The 16402-nt window shown below is 36.7% G+C and overlaps 2 protein-coding genes across 2 annotated transcripts; both read left to right on the top strand.

Annotated features, from left to right (window-relative positions):
* Positions 1 to 1017: 1017 nt before the first annotated feature.
* klhl6 (kelch-like family member 6) lies at positions 1018 to 6275 on the top strand. Its single transcript, XM_063887469.1, has 7 exons — positions 1018 to 1439; positions 1526 to 1691; positions 2854 to 3303; positions 3524 to 3761; positions 4284 to 4486; positions 4960 to 5173; positions 5885 to 6275. The coding sequence occupies exons 1-7, from the start codon at positions 1183 to 1185 to the stop codon at positions 6169 to 6171; spliced, it is 1815 nt and encodes a 604-aa protein (XP_063743539.1). The 5' UTR covers positions 1018 to 1182; the 3' UTR covers positions 6172 to 6275.
* A 660-nt stretch (positions 6276 to 6935) lies between these two features.
* On the top strand, positions 6936 to 15862 carry cd58 (CD58 molecule). Its single transcript, XM_063887978.1, has 11 exons — positions 6936 to 7210; positions 8486 to 8776; positions 10128 to 10391; positions 10756 to 10857; positions 11142 to 11192; positions 11879 to 11989; positions 12130 to 12168; positions 12255 to 12337; positions 12710 to 12947; positions 13312 to 13566; positions 13939 to 15862. The coding sequence occupies exons 1-11, from the start codon at positions 7162 to 7164 to the stop codon at positions 14595 to 14597; spliced, it is 2142 nt and encodes a 713-aa protein (XP_063744048.1). The 5' UTR covers positions 6936 to 7161; the 3' UTR covers positions 14598 to 15862.
* The last annotated feature ends 540 nt before the right edge of the window (positions 15863 to 16402 follow it).

Genomic DNA, 16402 nt, shown 5'->3' with positions numbered 1-16402 from the left:
TTAAATACTTATTTCAGGATAAAGTATATGTAACTTACGGTTTCCAAATTATGAATTGACATTATTAACAATATGATAATCCAAACATCAAACATTGTGGGAGATAAAAGTTCAGTGATTGAATTTGTGTTGCTAGGAAACCAAAAAAAACAACAAAAAAAACCAGCTCGGATCCAAGTTTGACCCATTTTACTAAACATTTAAACATGAAATAACTTCAGATTGTGTTTGAATGGGATTGCAGACCAACGAGGCAATAGTGCCACTTAGTGGAGAAGAACTTTTTTCTGCGGAATAGTATGTCATTCTCATTTCAGCATCCAGCCTGAACTATTGCTTTGATAGTGTCTACTATCAAAGTAGTTGGGACTTTGCAGGTTAGCTGTTCATAAGAGGTAAAGATATTATGCTAGAGTCCTTTATTGATCTGAGAGGCATCAGTAGCACGTATAGTCAGAATAAGAAGAAAGGGAAACAGATAAAGAATTAGAGTTAGGGCATTAAAAATGTATAGGTCTGTAAAAAACAATGTAATATAGGCCACTCGCGTATCATATCTTGCATTTCATAGGAGAACTGTGGAAATATGTGTCAATTAGAAATACAGCCGCTACAGTAGTCAATACATTAGAGTATATATCTTTGTTTTATAGCCCCCTATTTATAATAAGTATGTGTGCAATTCACACATGGCACACACACATTTTTTTTTTTTTTTTTTTTAATTATCTGATTCAACGTATTTTAACTTTTTTCCAAGACCTATATTACGACTGGTTTTTAACTTCAGTCAAAACTAAGACACTTTATTAACTGTGTCATGCTGCAATGACAGTGATTCTCTTCGGTTAAGATGCTGAGTATTACTTGCAGTATTCTATATTTGGTGCAATCTGTTGGAAGAGACTCAGCATCTGTGTCTTCTGAGTAAAGATAAAAATTGTGTAACTTAGGGGAAATTTACTCAGCGCAAGAAGAGGAAGTGTCTAGAAGCAAGCGTTGTGTATGTTCCTCACTGAACAGAAATAGGAAGTATGAAGAGAACAGGAAAAAACAGGTCCACAACTCAAAGCGACACAACTGTTTCAAGCGTAAACCGTAGAGGTCTTTGTTATAGTGCAAGTGCAACTAAAGTCGCTGCACGCTGTTTTCAGAGTTTCTGAGGGGCTTCTGGTGTAAAACATGAGTGAGTCACTGGAAACGACTACAGACTGTCCTTTGCCACTTGTTGGAGATGATTCCAGTCGAGATCAGGAGGAAATCAGCCAGACAGCCTCAAATGAGTTACACTGGGAAGATGTAGGTCTACCTGTGGAGCTGCAGAGAGGGATGGAGACCCTACGAGTGAACAGAGAATTGACCGATGTGGTACTGCGTGTTCAGGGACATGACTTCCCTTGTCATAGAGCCATACTTGCTGCTGCCAGTCATTACTTCAGGTAAAATAAAGTATTGTATTGTCTAACTCCACTGTGACAGCCCTGCTAGCTTGACAGCAGCCCGAATTAATGTTTTATTTCTGTAGGGCTATGTTTTGCAGTGGTCTAAAAGAGAGCCATGAGGAACGTGTGGAAATAAAGGGTTTGGACAGTGGGACGATGCACTCTCTCCTGGAGTATACCTACACCAGCAGTGCCCTCCTCACTCACTCGAATGTCCAGAGAATTCTAGAGGCTGCCAGTCAATTTCAGGTGAAACAACTACTACTATATAAGTATATGACATGTCTACATAAACTCATTGACTTCCAAAATCTCAAAAACCAATAAAGATATGAGATCATTAACATATATTCACAACATAAATAAGCATGATAAGAAAAATATTTCCCTTTAATCTTGACAAACTTTTGACAGCCCGTGGGTTTTTTATCGCTTTCTCATTTACGTCGGTGTGACCACACACTCATAATGTTCTTCACTGAAAGTAAAAGAACAAATTACCGTAATTCAAAGTTTAAACCCAACAGTTTACTTTTAATACAATAGACTTTTATTCAGTGTCACACAATGGTACAGAAGTGAAGCAGAAAGCACATTTATGTACATTTGAAAAGACTCTGCTGTAGTGCAAAATTACATGTAGTTTTTGCACGTCACCTTTTCCCCCACTTGGTGGATAATACATCTTACTAAGTAAGAATTGAGACAAAGAGGGAAGTGAAAGTTGCACTGTTGTTTACACTTAGGATCAGTTTTCCATACAAGCTTAAATTAACTACACAGCTGTGCCCTACTAAATGGGGGGAGGCACAGGTTTGTGTTTCTGTACTTCTATTTTGGGGTGAGCAATTAGAATTGTTTTATAATAATAAGAAAAAAGCTATCTGGTTGTTACTTATGTATTTTATTCATTTTAGATTAAGGATTTATTTAGGTTAGAGTTAAATTAATATTTAGGACACAATTTGGGGATATGCATGGGATAATAACTTTATAAAGCACTTTTCTAATTTGGGTAACAATGTTATTATTGGTAAATCTGACACAGTAAACTGTAAAGTGTTAAAATGGTTAAAATGATTAAAACAACAAATAGTAGAATACAAAATAAAATATTACAACATTGAGGCGCACACAACATTTTTTTGTTGTTCTTGTTGAGAGTTAGTTCCAGAAAACATCTTATGGCCCTCGTCAACTTTTAAGTTTCTAAGACAATGTTCATGTTGTCATGTTTTCCTTTTGTGCAACACTTTTGAAATTCTAGTGTGGCTCATTTTTTAAATGTGGTTTTATCTATTTATCACGGAACATTTTAAGAAACACTGTAAGTCGGCGTAACATCGGAGTCTTTTCAAAATTTCCATCTTAGAAGTTATACTAACGCCCACGCCGGCCCTGTCATGTTTAGTTTCTACGAGTGGTGGATGCATGTGCTGGCTTTCTGAACAAGTCTCTGCACCTGGAGAGTTGCATTGGTATCCTGAATCTGGCTGAGAGACATGCCTTGCTGGCCTTGAAGATCAGTGCTCAGGACTACATCACCACTCAGTTCTCCCAGATAGTCCAGCAGCAGGACTTCCTGGAGCTGCCGGCTGAGTCGCTGGAGGCCGTCCTGCAGAGGGATGACCTTGACGTGAAGTGTGAGGAGTGTGTTTTTGAAGCACTCATGCACTGGGTGAGAGCCAGGCAGGATGAACGCTATCCTTCACTAGTCAGGTTGCTCTCACATGTGCGACTGCCTTTGTTGGAGCCTGCTTACTTCGTAGAAAAAGTGGAGTCAGATGAATTGATTCGCCGCTGCAGTGAGGCTTTTCCTTTGCTGCAAGAGGCCCGCATCTATCACCTCTCTGGCAGCGAGGTCAGTACACAGCAAGGACTAAAAATGTGTTATTCTGTCTGACATCATCATTTCTTGATAAAATGCTGGTAGGCTTTTTTTAGAAACATCACTTTGTCAACTAGCTAAGCAAAGCTGTCTAATACTAATACTGTGATAAACAATCATTTTGTACTAAAATAACTACTGCTGTCTTTCATTGTTTTAGTTGAATGTGCTTTCTACATGTTTTACATCTTAGGTTGTCTCTGAACGAACTAAACCTCGTGTGCGGCACTATCTGTCCGAGGTGTTCCTGATCATTGGAGGCTGCACTAAAGATGAACGCTTTATTTCTACTGTCACCTGTCTGGACCCCCTCAGGCGCAGCAGGCTGGAGGTAGCCAGGCTGCCCATCACAGAGATGGAGGATGAATCACAAAACAAGAAATGGGTGGAGTTTGCATGCATCACTTTTCGCAATGAAGTGTACATATCTGGTGAGAGAGGTTGCAAATTACATTTATTTGTATTTTTATGGAAAGGTTTAGTTTTTGTAATATGTGTCATAAATGTCCCTACAGTGCAGATGGAGCTGAAAATGTTCTCCCTTTAGTGAGAATTTATGTACCAAGTTATGTTTTCTTTAACAAAAGTTATTCTTTTGCATCTTTATTGTGTTAACAGTTTGTTGTGAATGGTGTTAGGCTTCTGTTATTCAAAGAATCTGGTGGCATAGTCAGTGAGACTGCTGAACAGAACAACAGGAAGATGTGATTTAATCTGCCGTTAAGTTTGTAGGGGGTTCAGGTGTTTCCAAAATCAGAAACTGACATACCAGCCGAGGTCATTTTAACCAGTCAGAAACTTGTACTTTGCACTTGTATTCTGCAGTTCAGACTAGGTCACAGCATTTTAGATCAGTATGAAAAGTGTGTGGTCCAATAGAGTAGAGTCATGATAAAGATTTCAGCGAAACATCAATGTGTTATGACAGTTGTCTCTAATGTTTCTGTTTGCAGGAGGTAAAGAGACACAGAATGATGTTTGGAAATATAATGGCGCCCTGGACAAGTGGATCCAGATCGAGTCCCTGACCACAGGACGCTGGAGACACAAGATGGCAGTTCATGGAGGGAAGGTTTACGCTCTGGGTGGATTCGAAGGAGTTCAGAGACTTGATAGTGTAGAGGCTTATGATCCCTTTCATAATCGATGGACACAGGTAAACATACAGGAATTCTATAAAAGTGGAATTTTTGGATAAGATGACAGCAAATGTTCTTTAAAGCTGATCTTCAAAGGCCTTATTTCTAAAGTCAAAGTTTGTTAGTAGCAGCTAGAAGGTTTATTCAGAATGACTTTGGGTTGTTCCGGTTGCAGCTCCTGAACTTGCAAGCATAGACTTTGAGAACAAGTATAATTTGGAACATAATATGATGAAATAAAAACATAAACTTGAAATCAAGAGCATTTTGAAATACATTTATTTTAATTATCAATTTTTCTGTATATTATTACCACAATAAGATCATATCTTTATCATTAATATGTTTCCATTAAATGATATAAAAATGTAAGATCTTAATGACAACCATTATTAAATATTGTATGCATAAGGTGTTAAATGATTTACATCTTTTAAACTATTTATACCTCACACATTTATTTTATTTGTCTGTTTGGTACTGCTGGCAGGTGATACCTCTTGCTGTAGGTGTTAGCTCGTTTGCTGCTGCAAGCTTTGACAGATGGATCTATGTGATTGGTGGTGGGCCCAATGGAAAGTTGGCAACTGACAAGGTTCAGTGCTGGGAACCAGGGACCGACAGCTGGGAGCTGCGGGCGCCCATCCCCATTGAAACCAAATGCACCAATGCAGTCACATTCAAAAACTGCATCTATATAGTTGGTAAGTGGCAGTGGTTGATAGTAACTAAATACATGTATTGATACTTTACATGGATGTATTCACAACAAGCTTATTCTAAACTGATTAGAGGATATTATACTTTTTGCGCCAATATATCAGTTTGCATGTAAAATATGTTGCATTTAAATGTATTTATGAAATACCGAGTAGTATATACAAAGTACCTTTAGCTAAAACAATGTAATGCTACTTACACATGCATTTAACATTATAGTAATCCAATCATTTGTATTAGTTTAACATTTTAGGGGATATTTGTGTATTATGAGTTATTTTGTTGTTGAAATTCTCGACACATTTTGCTAATAGAAATTATAAAGGCCGTAAAATTTGTAACATACTATTTTTGTTTGGGACTATCCAAATCTTTACGTGGGTAAACGATGGAAATTCTTCCTCCACCACTGGCTTTAAATTAAGTATGTGTCTGATCATGTTTTTAAGTTTATGTTGAGTGTGTCATCATTAAAATATAGAAGAGCAATTTGTAGTATGGATACCTATTTCTTCTTAAAATGATGGCCAGCAATCAGACGATTTCATATTAATTAGTTGGACCTGAAAACTCAAAAAGAAAGAGTTAATTCATTTTTTTAAAAAACAATTAGGCTGTTTTTGTCAGGTTTATTAGGTGAAAATTGTATGTGTGGATATGTATATCTTTAATATGGTTTCTTTGTTTGCTTCCAGGTGGTGCCATGCATGCCATGTACTGCTATTCACCTCTGTCTGACTCTTGGTCCCTTGTGACCCGTCTGGGGGAGAGGGCGAGCTGTGCCATCGCTGCCTGTAACAACAAACTCTTCATCACTGGGGGACGGGATAACAAGAACCAAGTTATCTCCACAGTGATGTGCTGGGACGTTGGTCGAGGGGTGTTAACAGAGGAGTGTGTTTTACCAATGGGAGTGTCGCACCACGGCAGTGTGACACTCATGAAGTCCTACACACACATACACAGAATAACACCAGCTTAAGAAAGCCAAATGACACAGACTTCTGTGAATGGACGTTGTTGTTGATAGAATGGATGAAAGGAAAAATTACCAAAAGGATGTAAATAAAGATATTTTTTACAGCATGTTTATGTTCTTTATTTGTAAGACTTTAAAATACAAGTCAATCCCTATGTTCATCATTAAACAGTACAATGTAATATAACAGCTGCCATTGTTAAAACTGAACTTTATACTGATACAAAAATATGTACAACAGTTGCTTTCAAGACTTTTAATACCAAGAAATACAAAGTTTTAATCGATACCACAGCTAAGATTGCACAGTCGTAGCAAGCAATGAGATGTGGCTCACAGAGAGAAACAATGTGTATTTGAGAAAACACGTGTGCATTTAAATAACTAAAAATATGCATATTAACAGGAGGTGTGACTTTCATGTAAGAACCAACACTAATAGCACCTGTTGCTTTTGTATGTACACGCACGCACGAAAGCACACACACGCGCTTGCACACACACGCACACACACAATCACTTTTTTGTATTTCTCCTTCACTATACTCTGCCATCTAGTGGTCAATAAAACGAATAGTTTATTAACATTTATTAAGTATTTTGGTAATAGCCTTACTGTTTTATCGTTGAGAAACTACTGTATAAAAGAATTTCCAGCTAGTTGAAATTCATACTCAAAGTAAAATCAAAACTAACAGAAAATGTCAAATTTATTTTGAAGGTGTGGGAAATCCGAAGATCGAAGGACCGGAAACAGCTGTTATTCCTGCCATTATTCCTGTTTGTCAGCCTAAGTCCTAAAACACACCCCAAGGATCACCTGTGCAGGTACTAAATAGTTAATTTTGAAGTCTGTCCTAACTTGTTCGAGTAAAAATAACAATCTGTGAACCTTTGGACTAACTGTATCGGGAAAAAAAAAAAACCTGGAACTCCTGGCAGGGAAGAAGTGAAAGTAAATGCTTCAGAAGGGGATATTTCTGCTCTTCTGAAATGGCTCGTCGGTATTTCCTGAGTTATTTCTTCCTCACCTCAATCCTAGGTGAGAATGTTTGTGTTACTTTCTTTTCGGTTTAAATGTTTTTCTGTCGTCTTCAAAACGTCAGTGTACTCCTTCTATTTCACTTGCAGGTCAGGCATGGACAGGTTAATGATTTATCCAAAGCTGAGTACAATAATTCATAATATCTCGATGCAGGTAATAAAGTGTATGATACATGCACAGGTATTGACCTTTAACTCTTTTGGTTAAGAACTCCAATTAATGTTCAATGTATACCAACAGTTATTATAGGAATACAGCATAAATACTCAGCATTGTGAATGATCATACTACTCTCAGGCACGACGCTGAAGTTAGCTTCCGATTCAGAGCTTCGGATTCGGCAGTGAAGGGACAGGTTAAGGGATATAGGCTACAGCGCTGAGCGACCAATCCTCCGTTCTTTGAACCTCTTAAATAGCAGCATAGCCAATTTATTTATCTCAGAAACATTCTTTATAATACTGTTTCAGATTTGTGAAACCTTTATTGTATTTGTGAAAATACAAAAACAGGGAGATTTCGCTGCTTTTTTCACATCGAGACCACATCAGACCAGGTGCTGATATATAAACAAGGTAAATCACTCTTCAAATTGTTCTTTCAAAATAAAATGAAAGACGTCTGCAGCCTGCAGAGAGACCCCATAGGCGGAGTTACACATCAATCTGGATTCTACGGAAGAGGATTAGGGCTACATTATTTAAAAAAAATAAAAAAATGACATCCTAGAATTCTGACTTTCCGCAGAGTGTCAGCAGGCACTCTGTGGACAGTTCGACTGCAGTCTTTCATTTCATTTTGAAAGAACAATTTGAAGAGTGCTTTACTTAGTTAATATATGAGGACCTGGTCCAATGTGGTCTAGATACAAATAAAAAAAGCAGCGAAATCTCCCTTTTTTTGTATTTTCACAAATAGAATAAAGGTTTCACAAATCTGAAACAGTATTATAAAGAATGTTTAGACTCTCTGGGATAATCTAATCTATCAAATAAATTGGCTATGCAGCGATTTAAGAGGCTCAAAGAACGGAGGATTGCTCTCTCAGCGCTGTAAATTAAATATCCCTTAACTTTCCCCTTCGCTGCCGAATCCGAAGCTCTGAATCGGATGCTAACTTCAGCGTCGTCTCTCAGGCACTGTGTTATTAAAGTTAATCAATTGTTGCACAGATATGAGTTATTGTGTAAAGTTGTTATCATATCTTTCAATGTTACACTTTCCCACACTATGCTGCCTATAGCTACACATTCATGTATGTTTTCTGTCTAGTTGCAGGACAGTCTCCAAAGTATGCCCTGCAAGGGGGGGAGGTCTCCTTAAAGTCAGACATCACTGGACCCCCTGATGGAATTCTGTGGAAACATAAAGGCAACAAATTGATAGAGTTTGATGGCAAGGAGGAACATGTTTACAAACCATTTGAAAACAGGATCACTCTTGACTGGTTCTCTGCAGATATCCACATTGTTGACCTCAGGTTTGAAGACAGTGGAGAGTATGAATTGGAACTAGAAATTAACAAAAAGTTGCATCGCTCTTTTTATAAATTGGAAGTCATTGGTAAGTGTTCTGTACTTCCTTACTTTGGTTGTATGCCGTTTGTTACTTGACAATGTTACTCTCATTTTATAGTAGGAAGTTGATGTGTTCCTATAGCAACCCCATGCCTTTTAAATAACCTTAAAAAAAACAATTCACAAAGAAATAGATGGCATGCTATTAGGATGCCACTGTTAATATTATTATGTTAATGTTTATTTGTTCAAGAGTTTTGTATTACAATGGATATTTAAATGTACATTGGACACTGATCAACACAAAACTCTTTAATGTGTTTTTTTAACGAGTTAAATGCAGTGAAAACATGTTTTATTATCAACTCAACTTAGATCACTTTGTAGTTGACAACTTGTAGCTGATAATCAATTTTAGAAGAAGCTTGTGAGTCACTGGTAAAAAACAATAACATTTGTATTGAAATAAGCTTTGTTAGTATTTACAGTTTAAAGAAGTTTAACGTTTACAGAGTAGTAGTATCAAAAACATGAAGGACTGCATGTGGTTGCTTTCTTGAGAGCGTGAAAGCCCCACAGAGGACTCATCAAGTCACTGAGACTGGACTTCTCTCCTCACCCAACAGTGTCTGTTGGTTATATTGTTAATAAGTCACCTATAAGAAACAATTTTATACTCTTTACATTGATTAGATTTTTATGATGGCCTTGTTATCAGTTAAGATAGTATAATGAATCAAAATAACTGAATGCAATACACAGTTACATTCACAGCCAAAGTAGGAATTACTGGGACTTTGTTACATTGCAATATGTCAGGGTGTTCAGTGCCGGCGCTAAGGGGGGGGCATTCGAGGGCCGTGCCCCCCCTAGCGGTCATTGATGCCCCTCCTACCAGCTGTGAAGCATATTCTCGATCTGTCACAATCGACTATAATTGACGCTGAGTTCGAAGTTGCTAAAGAGTTTTTAATGTCACAAAAGCAAGCAAGCAAGCCCCCCCCACCCCCCCCGCCAATGACCCAATGCCCCTCCAGTAGATCTGCTCTGGCGCCAACTCTGATGGGTGTTGGCCTTAATGTCATGTACCAGAAGTCAAAATTATAGTTAGCTATTTATTAACTTAAAAATAAAACCAGAAGAACAGAATATAGCAAGTTCCTTTTTGTGATACTGACGTTTAGTTATAATTTAATTGAAATACAATGTGTACTTTGATCTTTGCCACTTTCATGTATATCATATGTTTCAGTGGCTATTTTCTAATTTGTATCCTGTTATTTTTCCTTTATATACTTTACCATGTTTCAAATGTTGTTATTAGATGAAGGAAATGTTACATAACAGCATCATTCTTTTAGGTATTAATTCGTTTCTTCATTAATGCATTCGTTTAGACAAGGTCGCCACGCCCACCATATCCTGTGAGATAAAGGATGACAGCAGTGGTACCGTCTCTGGAAAGCTACTGTGCTCTGCAGAGCCCGGACAAATTCAATCCGGAATGAAGTTTGAGTGGAGATATCAAGGAAGCGTGCAGCCTGGCCCAGAGTTCAAAATACCTCTGGGGGGTAAACATGATGAGGAAGAGTACAGTTGTACAGTCAGCAACCCTGCGGGTAGTAACACAGCTACATTCACTGCATGGGATTGCTATCCAGGTAGGTCACTATGTTAATAAGAACATTCTTATTATTAACCTTCTGTAAGCTAGTAAGAAACACCTGCAAGCCTGCACTCAATGTGAAACTCACCAGTGGTAAAAGAAACACACACACAAATCATCTGCTGAGTGTGTTTCCGTAACAGAATGAATGAATGAATGAATATTATTCATAGTAATAATTGGTAAACAAATGTATTTCAAATTAGTTTCTTTATTATTTGGTTTTAATATCAAGAGGGATGGCAGGGTTCATGTCCAACGTGTAAACTAAAATGTTTATTTTGTATTATTGTTGCTTCAGTTATGAATGTAATGTCACAACATGTCACTGTAAGTTTTACTTCTGTGTTTCTGTGCAGTCAAAAGTTCATCTGTAGGAATGATTACCGGTCTTGGCATTTTCTTTGGTATTCTGTTGGTTGGTCTCGGTATATTTTTGTTCTGCAAACTACGCCAAAAAGGTAAAGTAATAGTATTACACCTTAAACAAAAATATTGTTTTCATCAACAAAGTAACATTAGCACACGTGTACACTAATGATAACATATCCAGAGCTATGTGTAACAGTTGACCTCATATTATTGGTGTTCTACATACTCTTTCATTTAGAGATTGAAAGTTATTTAATTGCAGTATAATTGTACACAAGCAGCTGTTTGTTTTTTTTAACTCTAACTTTCAACATATGAAACTAAACACAATTTGTTTTTCTTCTTTTTGTTGTCCTCTCACTCATGGTTTCAGCATGTTTTGCAAAAGATGATGCTGAAAAACAGTTACCACCTGTACCAAAAGGTATGATTTTGTCTGTTTGAACCCAAAAAGGCTAAGGCGTTTATACCTGATAAATAACTAAGAGGATTTATTGATGATTTAAATGTTTTTTTTCCTAATTTTCCTTGAATATAATAATCATTTCTGCACTACTGAGATGTGAGAACAAGCAGTTAAGACAAATAATGAACCAGAAATAAAAAGTGTAGGTGCTGCTCAAAATAGTTGTTATTACCAATAAATAAAGCTCAAGGGAAATCAAATTAAAAAAAAGGGATTTTAATAAACATAATAGGAACCTGACCCTTTGTGGTCCTAATTTCTTTGTTGTTTTCTGTTTGTAATTTAATAAAACATTGTAGGTTAGATGATGATCAGGTTTTGCATATTATATAGAGAGAGTAGAAGTTTCATTTAGCTGTTAAGACTTCATTGTAAACAGGGAGTGTTGCAGACCAGAGTTGTAAAGCAGTAGAGATAGGTCATACCTCCAAAGCTGCACGATCCTTTGAATTAAAACAGCAGGCGTTTTGAGTCTGAGACTGAGCTTAGAAGAAGGCATGTATTAATTCCTACTGGTATCCATTTGTCTGCAGTCCATGGCTCTCATGTGAAAACGCTTGTCAGTATTATTGTTTTAGATTTGTTTTTATATTCAATATCATTATTTCTTACTGGTGAGTAACTTTATGTTTTGTATTTTTAAGCTGTTTCACAGGAAGATGATAAGAAAGCTCGACGTCACGAAAAACGTGCATTGCTTCCTAACAGAGAATCCACAATCCGCTCCAAGCAGCCTCTTGGCAATTTGAATCAAGGTATTAGAAACATAATGAACCTGCTAGAAATCACAAACAGGACACAGATTCTGAAGTTTCAAGTTTTAATTGATTGCAGCAATTAAGGAGTAAACCAGGATTGCACTCTCTATTTCATTCATTTCGGTTTTTGTTCACAGGTCGTAACACCGATATTCAAGATGATATGCCAAAAAAAGGTTCCACCAACACTTTTATTTATTATATCTTAAAAGTAGTATAAATAATACTATATGTTGATGTGTGTGCTGTTTCCTGTTTACAGGCGTAGTCAAAGAGCGCAGAAAAATCTTTGAAAGAAAAGATTCTTCACAGATCTCGAGGGGTATTAACTTTACCTTATTGATGGCTGACAGCTGCAACTATTGATTATGTTTATTTCGTACCAAAGCAATTTTTTGTTTAACAAATCAAACATATTCATTATAATATGTCATAAATAGAAACATGTGAAGATCCCTTCTTTGATCAACAGTTTAAAAGCCACAGGATTTCTTTCCAAAAAAAGAAACAAGCATAACGTTCTTTTTACAAAGTGATTGTTAAATAGAGATGATTCATTTTCTGTTGATCAATTTATTAATCAATATTCTTCCCAACTTTTTTTTCTTTTTTTCTAGCGCATGGCTTTTGTTTGCTTTTTGATTAATTGCTCTATTGGGTTTAATCTCTGGAAGCATAATTTGTTTTCAATTCCTTTTTTCTGTTTTTCTTGTTTAGGAAGTACAAAAATTGCATCCTCCTTCCCCTACACATAGTGAGTCAGCTTCTTTTGCTGATCTTAATGATCTTGGTGATGAAGATGCAGACCAGGCCAGTGAGCATCTAGAGAGAAAAAACTCACAGGGCAAACTCAAAGACTCTGAGAAGGCCGATCTAGACCCAGCTGGTGTGTCGGAGGTCCCAAGTGAGGAGACGCATTCTGACCTGGAATCCTCCATTGTCCATGAACAGACAGGTCTGAAAACTATAAAACAGTTTGAGCTTGATTCAGGTTGTCAGAGTGAAAACAAAAACTATGAAGAGGAATAAAGGAAACAAAAGAAGATACTGCACAGTGAAAAGCATTTATAAAATACTTAATCATGAACAGCTAATGGACAGGTACAACACAATTGTTCTACATTGCTATAGTGTGAGTAGCTTTTGTGAAGTTGTACAGCAACACTAGATGAAACATTATTGAATTGATCAATGTATAGTTACTACTTTTTACTAGCATATTGCTTTTGTTGGACTCCCAATTCCCAAGACTGCCCTGTGGGGTTAATTTCTCAAAGCCTTTCGCTTTAATTCTTTTTTTTTCTGTGTTTGTGTTTTAGAAAATAACACTGAAGAGCATGCGAAAACTGAGTCTCCTACTTCCCCTCGGCATAGTGAGTCAACTTCTTCTATTGATCAAAGTAATGTTGGAGATGAAGATGCGGACCAGCAGAGAGGGAATGCAGAGAAAACAGTCTCAGAGTCGGATCCCTCAGACCCTGAGAAAGAAGATCCAGACCCAGCTGATATGACTGGCGTCCGATGTGAGGAGACGCAGTCCGACCCGAAATCCTCCGTTGTTTCTGAACAGCCAGGTTTGGAAACCTTTACATTTGAGCTTGATTCAGATAATCACAGCGAAACAAGCACTAAGATGACAAATAAAGACAAATAAAACTGAACAATGAAAAGCCAATGTTAAATACTTAATTAGGAAAAACTAATGTTAGCTAACAAAATTAGCTGAGCCATCCCTTGCCATGATCTTGACAGTTGCACTTTTTAGCATTTTCTATTTTGATAGAAGAAAGATTTTAACATTTGACCAACAATGGCCTTTTAAAAATGACCAAACATTTTCTGAATTTTTAAACCCCAATAAAGTAATGCTGATTTAATTATTGTGAAATTATGAGAAGTCACGTGCAGTAATTGTACTTGTTTTCTTTTACTGTATGTCTTTTTAGAGCCAGAGAAGAAATATGATAAGGCTGAGGAAATGCGGTCTGTTCCTGCCAGCGCTGAAACTTCAACTGTTGCTCAGCCACCTGATAACACTACTACTGAACTCAACGAAGATGCCAACTCTCAGGTCACTAAAGAAACTAAAGAGAAAAATGTCAGACAGTCTGACTCATCGGGTGAGGAGGAAAGAAATGAATCAGATCACTCTACTGAAGACAAACAGTCACCCACCCTTCCAGAACACAAAGGTTTAGAAACAACACTACATGAGAAAGATTTAAAAGAGGCAGAAGAAGAAACACACACAAGCCAAGATAACAAGCAAGAGCTCAGTGAAACAGTCAAACCGGTTTCTGGAGATGTAAATAAAACAGAAAGTAAAGGTGACTGTGAAGAAACAGATAAGGAACATTGCTCCCCGCAATATCAGAGCCCCACACCTAGCAACACCTTTCAAGAGTCTCCAGACACTGCAACAGCAGAGCCAGATCAAAAAGAAGAAGAAGAAGTGGAGGTGAAATGCCATGACTCAGATAAGTCTAAGATGCAGTCAGATAATACTGAGGGTGAAGTTGTTAAAGATAAACATGAGGTCAAGTGTGGCCTTACAGAAGAAAAGCCTCGCAATGAAAGCTTTAGTGAAGATGGAAAGGAACAATGAAGTTGTTGCGTTGGTAGAATTCAAGACGGAAGTGGATAATAAAAGTGCAGGTGTAAACATAACACAATGAGAAGAAGAAGAAGAAGACATACTTTATTAATCCCTTACAGAGAATTTGCTTTGAGATCTATACAACCATTTAAGGGCAGGGTGCAATGACTATTATGGAATGTATAGATAGTCTGACTGTAGACAAATATCTGCTGTGGTTTTGTAGAAACAAATACAGCAGGAAAAGAAGCAGACAATTACCAAGTGAAAAAAAGAGCGGTTCATCTAAAGTATGTCGCTTGCCTGTATCGTTTTTTTATGTAAAGTTATACAAAATATCAAAATGAAATCTGTACCATTATCCTATCAAAACATTTTTTTTTTAAATGCAGCAACAACAGAGATAGCCATCTCATACACAGTGAGGCAGAGTCAGAGAGCTGGCATGCTCCTGAAATGACTTTGCATTATTTACATTTTGTACTTTTAAAACTCGCACATTGTTTCCTTCCTTTTAAGATAACCTTACTTCTCTTATTCATTTTCAAGTTATTTTTAATTCCATTCCAAAAGTGTTAGATCAACAGCTGTATAGTTATTTCTGTTGTTTTAGTTGTTTGTCTTTTTAAATGATATAAAGTATCCATTAATAATGCTACATAATATGTAAATATTTATGAATCAATCCATCATAAATAAGAATGTATAACTCTAATCAATTTGACAGCACTAATCTTGTAAATGTCATATTTTGACCTTAACATTTTAGTTTGTTGTGCAGTGACGTGTTGTCACAACAGATATTTGCCATTTTAAAAATCGTAATGCGCTAATGAATGTGCTGTAGGAGAATAAAATCACCACAAGCTTTACATAATTTGTCTGAATTCATAAAGGACAATATAGGTGTTTACGATACTGTAAGCATATAACAATGGAAAAGTATCCCACTTTTTAAAATCTGTGGTCAAAAAGATTCTACATTGTCATAGTCGTCTTTTCCTCCACGTATTGATAATGTTTCATATATACTTTATTTGTATTAAGACCAGCTTATTACTGCTTATATTTGAAGTGTTTTGGTACGCAGCGTCTATTTTACAATATTAATGTTTAATGATTTATATGATATTTCAATGCAAGTCACTGACATTATAGATTTTGTATAATGTTTGTATTACCTTTCTAACAATGGAATTTTTACTGATGATTTTACAAATGTTTCTGTTTGTAAAGGCATTTTCATTTTAAATAAAAGCTCAGATTCTGCAGTTTTTTTGTTGTAATGATAGTACCAGAATGTGTATTGATTTGAACAAGCAGTAATGGAGCCAGGGAGAAGCAATGTATCAGGGGGGAAATTATTGATGAAATGATGAAATAAGAGAAAAATAAGGTCATAAACTGATGGTGTGTTTGACAGTTTAGCACAAATCCATAACAAAAAACACTGACACTGCATTACCTGATAATGCTAAATAACTGTGAACATCTGGTGTGCCAGTAGGGGGCAGTGTTTATCAGCTCTTACCTCTACTCATAAACTGATAATAGGAAATTATGTTTTTTTTTGTATTATTCTTAAGACTGAGAGAAATGAAGGACACCCCTATCCTTAGAGGCAAGCTTAACAAACACACAATTGATAACTCTGATGCTGAATGCAGTTTTACAGGGGTTCATTGCAGAATGTGTCTCTCAAGCACTTTGAGTTCATGGGGATGATGAGTTGTATAACTGCAGAGTGTGGGAGTTTGTGCCACTGTGTTTATACAATGTTGGATTGAGTGGAAAGCTGCCACAGCAATCAAACA

The sequence above is a fragment of the Eleginops maclovinus genome, chromosome 7, assembly GCF_036324505.1.
Source record: "Eleginops maclovinus isolate JMC-PN-2008 ecotype Puerto Natales chromosome 7, JC_Emac_rtc_rv5, whole genome shotgun sequence".
NCBI classification, from domain to species: domain Eukaryota; kingdom Metazoa; phylum Chordata; class Actinopteri; order Perciformes; family Eleginopidae; genus Eleginops; species Eleginops maclovinus.
The sequence above is the reverse complement of the archived record's forward strand: the minus strand, read 5'-3'. Positions and strand labels throughout refer to the sequence as shown.

What these genes read in the sequence shown, in the direction of transcription:
- klhl6 (XM_063887469.1), top strand. Translation starts at nt 1,183, where the DNA reads ATGAGTGAGTCACTGGAAACGACTACAGACTGTCCTTTGCCACTTGTT. An exon ending in CAATGAAGTGTACATATCTG is followed by an intron (nt 3,762 to 4,283) that starts GTGAGAGAGGTT and finishes TTCTGTTTGCAG; the next exon opens with GAGGTAAAGAGACACAGAAT. An exon ending in TTCATAATCGATGGACACAG is followed by an intron (nt 4,487 to 4,959) that starts GTAAACATACAG and finishes TACTGCTGGCAG; the next exon opens with GTGATACCTCTTGCTGTAGG.
- cd58 (XM_063887978.1), top strand. Translation starts at nt 7,162, where the DNA reads ATGGCTCGTCGGTATTTCCTGAGTTATTTCTTCCTCACCTCAATCCTA. An exon ending in AGATGATATGCCAAAAAAAG is followed by an intron (nt 12,169 to 12,254) that starts GTTCCACCAACA and finishes TCCTGTTTACAG; the next exon opens with GCGTAGTCAAAGAGCGCAGA. An exon ending in TTAACTTTACCTTATTGATG is followed by an intron (nt 12,338 to 12,709) that starts GCTGACAGCTGC and finishes TTTCTTGTTTAG; the next exon opens with GAAGTACAAAAATTGCATCC.